Source organism: Microcaecilia unicolor, chromosome 9 (assembly GCF_901765095.1).
Source record: "Microcaecilia unicolor chromosome 9, aMicUni1.1, whole genome shotgun sequence".
Taxonomy (NCBI): Eukaryota; Metazoa; Chordata; class Amphibia; order Gymnophiona; family Siphonopidae; genus Microcaecilia; species Microcaecilia unicolor.
In genome coordinates this window covers 68,225,975-68,240,030 of record NC_044039.1, presented here as the reverse complement: position 1 = coordinate 68,240,030, position 14,056 = coordinate 68,225,975, and the positions used below count along the sequence as shown (strand labels likewise).

At 48.3% G+C, this 14,056-nt stretch overlaps 1 protein-coding gene across 7 annotated transcripts in view; it reads left to right on the top strand.

Moving 5' to 3' along the window:
- The window catches only part of CDPF1 (cysteine rich DPF motif domain containing 1), a 46,805-nt gene that overhangs the window by 32,442 nt on the left and 307 nt on the right, over positions 1–14,056 (top strand). For all 7 annotated transcript variants that reach the window (XM_030214479.1, XM_030214478.1, XM_030214476.1 and 4 more), the window contains one exon: positions 3,107–3,218. In XM_030214479.1, coding sequence (XP_030070339.1) covers positions 3,107–3,218 — 112 coding nt within the window. The remainder of the gene's footprint in view (positions 1–3,106; positions 3,219–14,056) is intronic.

The window sequence follows — 14,056 nt, the reverse complement described above, 5'->3', positions numbered from 1 at the left end:
ATCAGGCCATTCTCTTTCCAAGAGTCCCCTAAGGGCAGCTAGATTGGGGAACCTTAAATAAGTACTGCTGAACTCCTAGGGTAAACACAAATCAGGTTTTGTTGTACTTTAGCAATAGTAAATGCTGTAAGGGAATCTGAGCTTTTTTCTATGGCATTCATTTTCAAGCAGATGGTCTTTTTGGGGGACATTTTGAGATGTCCAAATCGTGATTTTCGAAAGGCAGAATTTGGATATCCTACACTGCAGTTTGTAAAGGTAGCAAGGGGGGGTGTTGTGGGTGTGTTTAGGGCAGGACTAGGGAGGGCCCAAATTTAGGACGCCAACAGCAATAATCGAACGGGAAGAAACATCCCAGTCAAAAAGAAGGGCGTCCTAAGTTAGACCTGTATCAATTACGTCCAGGGTATAAAAAGGTACCCTGATTGAGTAGCTGACTGCTGGAGGGATTAAGGCATGACCCCTCATGAATCCCTTAGTGGTTACTGTCCCTCTCTCTCACCCCTAAAAATGACATTGGAAAGGGAAACTAAGCTTCATGACAAACACGGACATTTGAACACAGCAGCAAGCAGGTCTGCAGAGTAACGTGGAGGGGCATAATCATAAGGGACGCCCAACTTTTGTTGAGGACGTCCTCGCAAAGCGTCCCGATGGAGGGGTGGGGAAACCCGTGTTATTGAAATAAGATGGACATCCATCTTTCGTTTCGATAATACGGTCGGGGACGCCCAAATCTTGACATTTTGGTTGTCCTTAGTGATGGTCGTCCCTAGACTTGGTCGTTTCTGATTTTCAGCGATAATGGAAACCAAGGATGCCCATCTCAGAAACGACCAAATGCAAGCCATTTGGTCATGGGAGGAGCCAGCATTTGTAGTGCACTGGTCCCCCTGACATGCCAGGACACTAACCGGGCACCCTAGGAGGCACTGCAATGGACTTCATAAAATGCTCCCAGGAACGTAGCTCCCTTACCTTGTGTACTGAGCCCCCCAAAACCCCCCTAAAACCCACTACCCCCAACTGTACACCACTATCATAGCCCTTATTGGTGAAGGGGGGCACCTAGATGTGGGCACAGTGGGTTTTGGAGGGCTCACTGTTTCCTCCACAAATGTAACAGGTAGGGAGGGGGATGGGCCTGGGTCCGCCTGCCTGAAGTGCACTGCACCCACTAAAACTGCTCCAGGTATGTGCATACTGCTGTGATGGATCTGAATCTGGCACAAAATATTTTTAAATTATTTTTTGAGAGTGGGAGTTACAATGAAATATGAACCTGGATGCTCTGGATTAAAGTCCACTGCATTGACCACCAGGCTGCCCCTGTGCTCTGCAGGGATGTCTGTGTGGCCATTTTAATTTTATGCAGATGCTGCCAGACAGACGTCCCTTTTCATAATTTTGGAACATGGCTGTTCATTTTGGGCATTCTTACGTATTTTCCAACAAGAAACCCTGACGTTTTTCCTGTTCTAAAATAGCTGTGAGATGGACTTTTTTTTTTTTTAATGTTAGAGTGGAATGTCCCAATTCTGATTTGGACGTTCTTTTGAAAATGCCCCTCTACGTATCTTCTGATTTGAAAGGAAACTGGTACCATCTGTTGGGTTTCATTCCCTTCCACCCCAGCTCCTTGGGGGTTTTCTGAAAATTGGAATTGATCTTAATGCTATCTCTTCCCAATTCTGAATTTCAGTTATAAATTCCACAGGGCTTATTGGACTGTAGTGCCATGCAATAATATGATAACTGTATATTTGGGAAAATGACACTTTGCCTTTATTTTCATCCAAGTCCATGGGCCTTGTGTTTACAATATGAAATCACAATTCAGTAAACCCAGATTAATTTGTGTGATCATTGAGTTCCATGTCCAGAGAATTAAGCTGCACCAGTTCTTGGTGTACATTTTTATACATATGTGGATGTAGTTCTCACATTCCCAAAGGGGTCCTTTTATTAAGGTGTGCTGAAAAATGGCCTGCGGTAGTGTAGACGTGTGTTTTGGGCGCGCGTAAAATCATTTTTCAGCGCACCTGCAAAAAAATGTTTTTTTAAAATTTTTGCCAAAAATGGACTTGTAGCAAAATGAAAATTGCCGCGTGTCCATTTTGGGTCTGAGACTTTATCACCAGCCATTGACCGGGTGGTAATGACCTACACATGTGAAATGCCACTTGGTGTGCACCCAGTACGTGCGTCCGAAAATAGATTTTTTTTGGACGTGCGCCAAAAATGAAATTTCTGCAAGAGCCATGCATAGCCAGGTGGTAACTCCATTTTGGCGCACGTTGGGTGCGCGTAGATGCTTACGCAGCTTAGTAAAAGGGCCCCCAAGTTTCTTAAGGAAAGCAGGGCTATATCTACATGTAAGTACTGCAGAAAAACCAGGGCTGGTTCAACTTATTCCTATGGATATGTAGATTTAGGGTAACCAAAAATTGGTAGACATTTCAGACCTTCTGTGGTTATAACAATTAGAGCTGTACTGAATAGCATATTTTACTATTCGGCTGAATACGAATAATAAAAAATAATATTCTGTAGAATATGAATACCGAATATAAATAATAGATAACATAACAAATAATAAAAGAAGCAACATGAAATCAGAGATCAAGTGTTTATTTCAGTAGGATTTAGCATAGTACAGTCCTGGATTATTCATATTTGAATTTAAATTTAAATCGTTATTCAGCCAAATACGAATAATGTATTTGGGGCACTATTTGGAGCTGAATCAAATTGAATACGAATATTCTGTACAGCCCTAAAATATCCTCTGGAATGTGCTGTAATTAATTTTTTCACACTTTGTGTTTATAGAAAGATCTTTCAAAGAATGATTCACACCTGGCTGATGACCAGCACATATTGCCATTATAGAGAGGATTTATGCCTTTCCAGCAGATACATAGCAGCTGCTAAGGTTCCAGTCAGACCTTTAGTAATCAGGACACCACTGGCAAAAGTCCCTTGGAAAATGCATGCATGTGCTATAGAAGCATGTAATATGTGAGCTACATGCATCTGATACAGAGATGAGGTAAATATTTGTATAAGGTCAGTGGTTTTACAGCATGGAATTATTCTTTCACAGCCTTCTAGAAGACTGCTACATCATGAAGGATCCATTTACCCCTACCAAGGACAAATTCCTCATACTTGGCTCACAGTGTAGTTTGTGTAAGACGTTGGTCTGCATAGATCCGGTAAGGAACTAGTGAAATCTGTTTCCTGGGTTTCAGACAGAAAGATCTATGAGGAAGTCTAAAACCAGTTTAAAATTCCATCCCAATCCTCCCTTGAACCTTAAAAATGTATTTATGTAAAAAGACACATCCTATGGGGGTTGTAAACTTAAGATTCATAGTTTGAAAATTATGATGTGTATGCTAGCTATGAGAGCCCTTAAGAGTTTGTTTGTTTTTTAACTATATTTTCTTTATTCCATATACAGTTTTTTGGGCAGGTGGTATGACAAGGGAGGAGAAGGAAATTTTAACCCTTGTAGAGTTTAATAGTAGAGAAATCTGGTTCAGGTTTTGAGTCAGGATCCTGTATCTGAAAAGAAAGAGGAGGACTTTGTTGATGTCTCCTTTCTAACTCACATAGACTGCTGTACTGATGCCTCAGTGAAGATTAATAACCTGATTACAGCTCTACTGTCTATGGTAGGACTGGATTTGGTGTTGAGAACCATAGTAGTAACATGAGCTTCCAGCCTATATATACACTTCTATGTTAAAGTTTTGAAGCCATGTTTTAAGGGATTTAAAACAAACTTCTTTGAGAACTGGCCAAATAATTTTTAAAACTTTTATTTAAATTTCTTATATACCACCTGCAAGCCCAAAAGCTGTCAAAGCGGTGTACATTAAGGTACAGTATTTTTCTGTCCCAGGAGGGCTTAAAATCTATGTTTGTACCTAAGGCAGTGGAAGGTTAAGAGACTTGCCCAAGATTATAAGGAGCTGCAGTAGAATTTGAGTCTGGCTCCGCTAGTTCTCAGCCTGCTGCTTTAACAGTTAGGCTGCTCCTCCCCTCTTCAAATAATAAATCCGTTTCAAATGATATTTGCATGGACAGTAAGCAGACGCAGCAGCAGGAAGATGAGAACTGAGGTAGCGAGGGGCTTGCAAAATAGATTCTCAACACTGGAGAGAGTCCAACACTGGAGATATTGCTTAAAAGACGCTTTATTAGTTGCTTGGACGAAAGGACCTGACACAATCCCTGTTTCGGCATCACAAAACACCTGCTTCAGGGATCACCTTAGTATTCAAAGTAATATACTAAGCAAACAAAGCTGCCCAAAGGCAACTGCTGGCTTGTCCAGTATTCTCAATCGAGCAGATGCCTTTGGGCAGCTTTGTATGCTCATTCTCCGAGGACAAGCAGGCTGAATATTCTCACGTATGGGTTGTTGTCTGTGACAGCCCAGGAGACCGGAAGAAACTTCAAAAGCAAAGGAATCCTCTGGAACGTTCCGTCACGCGGGCTGATTCACCGCACATGCGTGAACGGCTTCCCGCCCGCGATGTGAACGTGCAGTGCTCAGTTCTTTTCAATGTGCGACGGGGAAAGTTGTTTTTTTTTCAGGTTCTCGGCTCAGGAGAACCGTTTTTTTTTGCTTTCTTCGCCCAGTTTTATCCCTTTTTTATCATTATTTTTCAATCTCGTTTAGTCAAAAATAAAAAAAAAACCTTTTTTCCTTTATTTTCTTAGTTTTCTTCTTCCCATTTAAAGTTTCCTTAATTTTTCGACGCGGCCGCCTTTAAGCAGCTCGGTCGGGCTATTTTTCCTTTTTTGTGCCTTTTTATTTGGCACCATTGAGCCATTTAATTTCGCTGACGCTGTTTTTCCCTCCATGTCATCGAGGACACCCAGCGGCTTCAAGCGTTATACTCAGTGCAACCGAACCATCTTGGGAACTGACCCCCACACGTGGTGTCTTCAGTGCCTGGGACCCGAACATCTACCAGCTGCCTGTAAGCTGTGTAATTTGATGAAAAAACGGACCCAGGTGGCTCGAGAGTCTAAACGTGAGAAACCCAGAGTCTTCACAAAGTGCTTGGCAGTTGTCGCAGCATCCCTACACAGACTGGGAGTGCATGTGTTCCCTTATCTCGACGATTGGCTGATGAAGATCACCTCAGAGGCAGGAGCTCTACAGTCCATGCGGATGACTATTCAACTGCCAGAGCTACTGGGGTTTGTAATCAATTATCCCAAGTCCCACCTTGTCCCGGTTCAGAAATTGGAGTTCATTGGAGCTCTGTTGGACACTCGGATGTCTCGAGCTGATCTGCCCCAGGCAAGGGCAGACAGTCTCCTGGCCCTAGTGTCCTTGGCTTGAGCGTCTCAACAGATCACAGCTCGGCAGATGTTGAGACTTTTAGGGCACATGGCCTCCACGGTTCATGTGACTCCCATGGCACGCCTCCATATGAGATCAACTCAATAGACCCTAGCTTTCCAGTGGTGCCAGGCCACAGGGTGTCTAGAGGATGTAATCTATCTTCTCCGAGGACAAGCAGGCTGGACATCATCACGCATGGGTCGTCGTCGGCGACGGCCTAGCAGCTCCGGATTTAAAAATCAAAATTTTAAAAGTTCTAGAAGATGAGAGCGGGCGCGGGGACAACGCACCGTGCATGCGCGAGTGACTTCCCGCCCACGACGCCCGCGCGCTTCCCTCAGTTCCCTCGACGAGTGCCTCCAAGCCATCTTTCCCGGGATCCTGGAAGGGCTGATGCGCCAGGCTCTGCCGGCACCGGGGGTGCTTGCGCCCCTGGCGCCGCTGATGGAGGCGCTGGTGTGCTATGGCCCGATGCCGAGGCCTCCGACGCCGCTTGAGGCACCAGTGTCGACCGCCACACAGGTGGAGTCCCCGTCGACGTCGGAGGGAGCTGGAGTCCACCGCTAGACGCCATCATCGAGGATCTGGTTCCTCGCAGTCGAGACGGGCCCGGTTGAGGTTTGAGCTGAAAGAGCTCATGTCCGACACCGAGGAGGAGGAGGCCTCGTGGGGGGAGGAGAAGGACCCCAGATATTTCTCCTCAGAGGAGTCTGCGGGCCTTCCCTCTGACCCCACTCCTTCACCGGAGAGGAAGCTCTCGCCCCCCTGAGAGCCTCTCCTTTGCCTCTTTTGTCAGGGATATGTCTATTTGCATTCCCTTTCCTGTGGTCACTGTGGATGAGCCGAGGGCGGAGATGCTCAAAGTCCTCAACTATCCATCACCACCTAGAGAGTCTTCCACGGTGCCGTTGCACAATGTCCTTAAGGAGACACTGCTTCGGAACTGGCTGAAGCCACTATCTAATCCCACCATCCCCAAGAAAGCGGAGTCCCAATACAGGATCCACTCAGACCCAGAGTTGATGCGGCCTCAATTGCCTCATGACTTGGCGGTCGTGGACTCTGCTCTCAAGAGAGCATGGAGTTCGAGGGATACCGCCTCGGCGCCCCCTGGGCGGGAGTCTCGCACTCTGGACTCGTTTGGGAGGAAGGCCTACCAATCTTCCATGCTCGTGACCCGCATCCAGTCATACCAGCTCTACACGAGCATTCACATGCGGAACAATGTGAGGCAACTGGCGGACCTGGTCAACAAGCGCCCCCCCGGAGCAGTCCAGGCCTTTTCAGGAGGTGGTCAGGCAGCTGAAGGCGTGCAGAAAGTTCCTGTCCAGGGGTATCTATGACACCTGTGTTGTGGCATTTCGAGCTGCGGCCCAAGGTATAGTGATGCGCAGACTCTCCTGGCTGCGTGCCTCTGACCTGGACAACCGCACCCAGCAGCGACTGGCGGATGTCCCTTGCCGGGGGGATAACATTTTCGGCGAGAAGGTCGAGCAGTTGGTGGACCAACTACACCAGAGGGAAACCGCTCTCGACAAGCTCTCCCACCGGGCGCCTTCAGCATCCACCTCTGCAGGTAGACGTTTTTCCCAGGCCCGGCAGGCTGCACCCTACGCCTACAGCCAGCCCGAAGGCCTCCTCAGGCACAGGGACAGTCCCAGCGCGCTCGTTCCCGTCAACAGCGTGCGCCTAAGCAGCCCTCTGCGCCTCCACAGCAAAAGCAGGGGACGGGCTTTTGACTGGATCCGTGGGAACATAGCCGCCATCAAAGTGTCCGTGCCGGACGACCTGCCGGTCGGGGGGAGGTTGAAAGTTTTTCACCAAAGGTGGCCTCTGATAACCTCCAACCAGTGGGTTCTCCAAATAGTGCGGTGCGGATACACCCTGAATTTGGTCTCCACTCCACCAAATTGCCCACCGGGAGCCCAATCCTTCAGCTCCCATCACAGGCAGGTACTTGCAGAGGAACTCTTCGCCCTTCTCAGCGCCAATGCGGTCGAGCCCGTGCCACCCGGGCAGGAAAGGCAGGGATTCTATTCCAGGTACTTCCGTGTGGAAAAGAAAACAGGGGGGATGCGCCCCATCCTAGACCTGAGAGGCCTTCTACCAATGATTTAGAAAGACGATTGGCTATATTCCCTGGATTTAAAGGGCGCTTATACTCACATCCCGATACTGCCAGCTCACAGACAGTATTTCTGATTCCGTCTGGGGACACGGCACTTTCAGTATTGTGTGCTGCCCTTTGGGCTCGCCTCTGCACCACGGGTGTTCACGAAGTGTCTCGTGGTGGTTGCGGCGTATCTACGCAAGCTGGGGGTGCACGTGTTCCCGTATCTCGACGATTGGCTGGTCAAGAGCACCTCAGAGGCAGGAGCTCTTCGGTCCATGCAGTGCACTATTCACCTTCTGGAGCTGCTGGGGTTTGTGATAAATTACCCGAAGTCCCACCTCCAGCCAGTCCAATCTCTGGAATTCATAGGAGCTCTGCTGAATTCTCAGACGGCTCAGGCCTTTCTTCCCGAACCAAGGGCGCATAATCTTCTGTCCCTCGCTTCCCAGACCAGAGCGTCTCAGCAGGTCACAGCTCGGCAGATGTTGAGACTCCTGGGCCATATGGCCTCCACGGTTCATGTGACTCCCATGGCTCGCCTTCACATGAGATCTGCTCAATGGACCCTAGCTTCCCAGTGGTGCCAAGCTACCGGGAATCTAGAAGATGTCATCCGCCTGTCTGTCAGTTGCCGCAATTCGCTGCACTAGTGGACGATTCGGACCAATTTGACCCTGGGACGTCCATTCCAAATTCCGCAGCCCATGAAGGTGCTGACGACGGATGCATCTCGCCTGGGGTGGGGAGCTCATGTCGATGGGCTCCACACCCAGGGACTGTGGTCCCTCCAGGAACAAGATCTTCAGATCCTGGAGCTCCGAGCGGTCTGGAACGCACTGAAGGCCTTCACAGATCGGCTGTCCTACCAAATCATCCAAATTCAACAAGCAGGGGGGCACCGGATCTCACCCCCTGTGTCAGGAAGCCGTCAGGATGTGGCGTTGGGCTTGCCAGTTCGGCATGCTTCTCCAAGCCACATACCTGGCAGGCGTAAACAACAGTCTGGCCGACAGGCTGAGCAGAGTCATGCAACCGCACGAGTGGTCGCGCCATTCCAGAGTGGTACGCAAGATCTTCCGAGAGTGGGGCACCCCCTCGGTGGACCTTTTCGCTTCTCAGACCAACCACAAGCTGCCTCTCTTCTGTTCCAGACTACAGGCGCACGGCAGACTGGCATTGGATGCCTTTCTCCTCCATTGGGGGAACGGCCTCCTGTATGCTTATCCTCCCATACCTTTGGTGGGGAAGACCTTGCTGAAGCTCAAGCAAGACCACGGCACCATGATTCTGATAGCGCCTTTTTGGCCCCGTCAGATCTGGTTCCCTCTACTTCTGGAGTTGTCCTCCGAAGAACCGTGGAGATTGGAGTGTTTTCCAACTCTCATTTCGCAGAACGACGGAGCACTTCTGCACCCCAACCTTCAGTCTCTGGCTCTCACGGCCTGGATGTTGAGGGCGTAGATTTTGCTTCGTTGGGTCTGTCTGAGGGTGTCTCCCATGTCTTGCTTGCCTCTAGAAAGGATTCCACTAAAAGAGTTACTTTTTCAAGTGGAGGAGGTTTGTCGTTTGGTGTGAGAGCAAGGCCCTAGAACCTCGTTCTTGTCCTGCACAGAACCTGCTTGAATACCTTCTGCACATATCAGAGTCTGGTCTCAAGACCAACTCAGTAAGGAATCACCTCAGTGCGATTAGTGCTTACCATCATTGTGTAGAGGGTAAAGCCATCTCTGGAGAGCCTTTAGTCGTTCGATTTATGAGAGGCTTGCTTTTGTCAACGCCTCCGGTTAAGCCTCCTGCAGTGTCATGGGATCTCAACGTCGTCCTCACACAGCGGATGAAACCTCCTTTTGAGCCACTGAATTCTTGCCATCTGAAGTACTTGACCTGGAAGGTCATTTTCTTGGTGGCAGTTACTTCAGCTCGTAGAGTCAGTGAGCTTCAAGCCCTGGTAGCTCATGCTCCTTATACCAAATTTCATCATAACAGAGTAGTACTCCGCACTCACCCTAAGTTCCTGCCAAACGTGGTGTCGGAGTTCCATCTTAACCAGTCAATTGTCTTGCCAACATTCTTTCCCAGACCGCATACCCGCCCTGCTGAACGTCAGTTGCACACATTGGACTGCAAACGAGCGTTGGCCTTCTATCTGGAGCGGACACAGCCCCACAGACAGTCCGCCCAATTGGTTTACTTCTTTTGACCCTAATAGGAAGGGGGTCGCTGTCGGGAAACGCACCATCTCCAATTGGCTAGCAGATTGCATTTCCTTCACATACGCCCAGGCTGGGCTGGCTCTTGAGGGTCATGTCACGGCTCATAATGTTAGAGCCATGGCAGCATCAGTGGCCCACTTGAAGTCAGCCACTATTGAAGAGATTTGCAAGGCTGCGACGTGGTCATCAGTCCACACATTCACATCACATTACTGCCTCCAGCAGGATACCCGACGCGACAGTCGGTTCGGGCAGTCGGTGCTGCAGAATCTGTTTGGGGTTTGAACCTAACTCCACCCTCCAGGACCCGATTTTGTTCTGTTCAGGCTGCACTCTCAGTTAGTTGTTCTTCGTAGGTCAATTTCTGTTATGCCCTCGCCTTTGCGAGGTTCAATTGATCTGGGTTCTTGTTTTGAGTGAGCCTGAGAGCTAGGGATACCCCAGTCGTGAGAACAAGCAGCCTGCTTGTCCTCGGAGAAAGCGAATGATACATACCTGTAGCAGGTGTTCTCCGAGGACAGCAGGCTGATTGTTCTCACCTACCCTCCCTCCTCCCCTTTGGAGGTGTGTTTTGCTCATTCCTTTGCTTGTCATTCAACTGAGCGGGAATGGTCGCGCACGGGTGGGAAGACGGCCGCGCATGCGCGGTGGGCGTGCCCTGCGTGCGGGACCGCCCGCAAAGTTTTTTTCCGGTTGGTGGGGGCTGCTGTGCACGTCAACCCAGTCGTGAGAACAATCAGCCTGCTGTCCTCGGAGAACACCTGCTACAGGTATGTATCATTCGCTTTCTCCGAGGACAGCAGGCTGGACATCATCACAACCCTTCCTCCTCCCCTTTGGAGTTCTTCTTCTTGTTTGCTTTTTATATAACTGAGGGAAGCGCGTGGGCGGGAAGTCACTCGCGCATGCGTGGTGCGTTGTCCCCGCGCCCACTCTCGTCACTTCTAGAACTTTTAAAATTTTGATGTTTAAATCCGGAGCTCCTGGGCTGTCGCGGACGACGACCTATGCGTGATGATGTCCAGCCTGCTGTACTCGGAGAATACCTGCTACAAGTAAGTATCTTCATTTTTCCACCGCTTTTTGCAGATCCCTTCAGTGGTGGACCATTCGATCCAATCTGACCTTGGGACATCCATTCCAAATTCCTCAGCCGCAGAAAGTGCTGACGACGGATGCATCCCTTCTAGGGTGGGGAGCTCATGTAGATGGACTTCACACTCAAGGAGTTTGGTCTTTTCAGGAAGAACATCTTCAGATCAACCTCCTGGAATTACGAGCGATCTGGAATGCTATCAAGGCTTTCAGAGATCGGCTGTCCAATCAAATCATTTTAATTCAGACAGACAACCAGGTTGCGAAGTATTACACCAACAAGCAGGGGGGCACCGGATCTCGCCCTCTGTGTCAGGAAGCCGTCAAGATGTGACTTTGGGCGCACCATCACGGCATGCTTCTCCAAGCCACGTATCTGGCAGCCGTCAAAAACAGTCTGGCCGACAGGTTGAGCAGGATCATGCAACCTCACGAGTGGTCGCTAAATATGGGCGTTGTCCACGAGATCTTCCAAGTGTGGGGCAGCCCCTCAGTGGATCTTTTTGCCACTCAAATCAATCACAAGGTCCCTCAGTTCTGTTCCAGACTTCAGGATGCTTTTCTCCTACATTGGGGGACAGGCCTTCTGTATGCGTATCCTCCCATACCTCTAGTAGGGAAGACTTTGCTGAAACTCAAGCAAGACCATGGAACCATGATTCTGATTGCACCTTTTTGGCGCTGTTAGATCTGGTTCCCTCTTCTTCTGGAGTTGTCCTCCGAAGAACCGTGGAGATTGGAGTGTTTTCCGACCCTCATCACACAGAACGAAGGGTAGCTTCTGCATCCCAACCTCCAGTCTCTGGCTCTCACGGCCTGGATATTGAGAGCTTAGAAATTGCCTCTTTAGGTCTGTCGGAGGGTGTCTCCTGAGTCTTGCTTGCTTCCAGGAAAGATTCCATGAAAAAGTGTTATTCTTTCAAATGGAGGAGGTTTGCCGTCTGGTGTGACAGCAGGGTCCTAGATCCCTTTTCTTGTCCTACACGGACCCTGCTTGAATACCTTCTACACTTATCAGAGTCTGGTCTCAAGACCAACTCCGTAAGGGTTCACCTTAGTGCAATCAGTGCTTACCATCAACGTGTAGAAGGTCAGCCTATCTCTGGACAGCCTTTAGTAGTATGTTTCATGAGAGGTTTGCTTTTGTCAAAGCCCCCAGTCAAATCTCCACCAGTGTCATGAGATTTCAACGTTGTTCTCACCCAGCTGATGAAAGCTCCTTTTGAGCCACTGAATTCCTGCCATCTGAAGTATTTGACCTGGAAGGTCATTTTCTTGGTGGCTGTTACTTCAGCTTGTAGAGTCAGTGAGCTCCAAGCCCTGGTAGTACATGCTCCTTATATTAAATTTCATCACAACAGAATAGTCCTCCGCACTCACTCTAAGTTCTTGCCGAAGGTGGTATCGGAGTTCCATCTGAACCAGTCAATTGTCTTGCCAACTTTTTTTTCCTGTCCACATACCCACCCTGGTGAAGACAAGTTGCACACCTTGGACTGTAAAAGAGCATTGGCCTTTTACGTGGAGCAGACAAAGCCCTATAGACAGTCTGCCCAGCTGTTTGTTTCTTTTAATCCCAACAGGAGGGGAGTTGCCATCGGAAAACGCACCATCTCCAATTGGCTAGCAGATTGCATTTCCTTCTCTTATGCCCAAGCTGGGCTGACTCTAGAGGGCCATGTTACGGCTCACAATGTTAGAGCCATGGCTGCATCAGTGGCTTACTTGAAGTCAGCCTCCATTGAACAGATTTGCAAGGCTGCAACGTGGTCATCAGTCCACACATTCACATCTCACTACTGCCTTCAGCAGGATACTCGACGTGACAGTCGGTTTGGGCAGTCGATGCTGCAGAATCTGTTCGGGATTTAGAATCCAACTCCACCCTCCTAGGCCCATTTATGTTCTGTTCTAGGCTGCACTCTCACTTAGTTGTGTTTTTTTTTAGGTCAATCTCAGTTATGTCCTCGCCGTTGCGAGGCCCAATTGACCAATGTTCATTGTTTGAGTGAGCCTGGGGGCTAGGGATTCCCCATACGTGAGAATATTCAGCCTGCTTGTCCTCGGAGAGGTATTCTCCGAGGACAGCAGGCTGAATATTCTCACACACCCTCCCTCCTCCCCGTTGGAGTTGTTCCAGTTATACTTTTTGCTTTTTATTAAACTGAGTAGTGCACGTTCGCGTCGCGGGCGGGAAGCCGTTCACGCATGCGTGGTGAATCAGCCTGCGCGACGGAATGTTCCAGAGGATTCCTTTGCTTTTGAAGTTTCTTCCGGTCTCCTGGGCCGTCGCGGACGACAACCCATACGTGAGAATATTCAGCCTGCTGTCCTCGGAGAATACCTGCTACAGGTATGTATCTTCATTGTATATTACTTTGAATACTAACGTGACCCCAGAAGCAGGCGTTTTGTGACGCCGAAACACGGACTGTATCAGGTCCTTTTATCCAAGCAACTAATAAAGCGTCTTTTAAGCACTGTCTCCAGCTTTGGACTTGTCCTTTGGTTAGCCTCTACTCTTGCTTGATTGGATAAGTGGCATCACACAGTCAAACTTACCGGTGTGAGAAATGCTGGTCCTGTTTCTCAGCTCACATATAACAAGTTATACTTTTTGCAATCTATGGTTTGTGTTAAAACCCCCCCCCCAAAACACTGCCCTCTACAACCAGCCAGACAAACAAACAAACAAACAAACAAAGTATAATGTCACAAACAAACTAATTCTTGTTGGAGTTTGTCAGCAGTCTCCTAGCTGTTTTAGTTCTAAGTGCCGGCTCGGTTTGGTTTCTAATTCTAGAGAGTTAGATTTTCCAAGGGCAATAAACCTAGTATCAAAATATTTTATCTTTTTAAAATGAATCTGGTTTCAATTTAGTAGTCTTCTGTTATAACCCAGAAACTGGTAATATGAGGTTACACATGATCTGGGGTATTATGCATCATAGTCATAATCCTAACTGTACCTAAGTAGATAAAGTACTGAAGGCACTACATAATACAGGACATGGGTGCAGGCCAGATCTCTTAGTAATGTAACAGGAAAAAGTGAAATTGATTTAGAGACTTACAGGGATAAATAGTTGATGATAAAGAAGTGTATTGTACTTTTATTTTTGCAATGTCCTCTTCGGCTACAGGATTGATTTTATTTTTTTTAATTTAGTTGCATTGGAGAGTGCAAAGGTTTTTTGTTTTTTTTTTTAAGAGAAATGGAAGATGTAATATATAATATCGGTTGCACGTATGCCATTCTATTTGTTT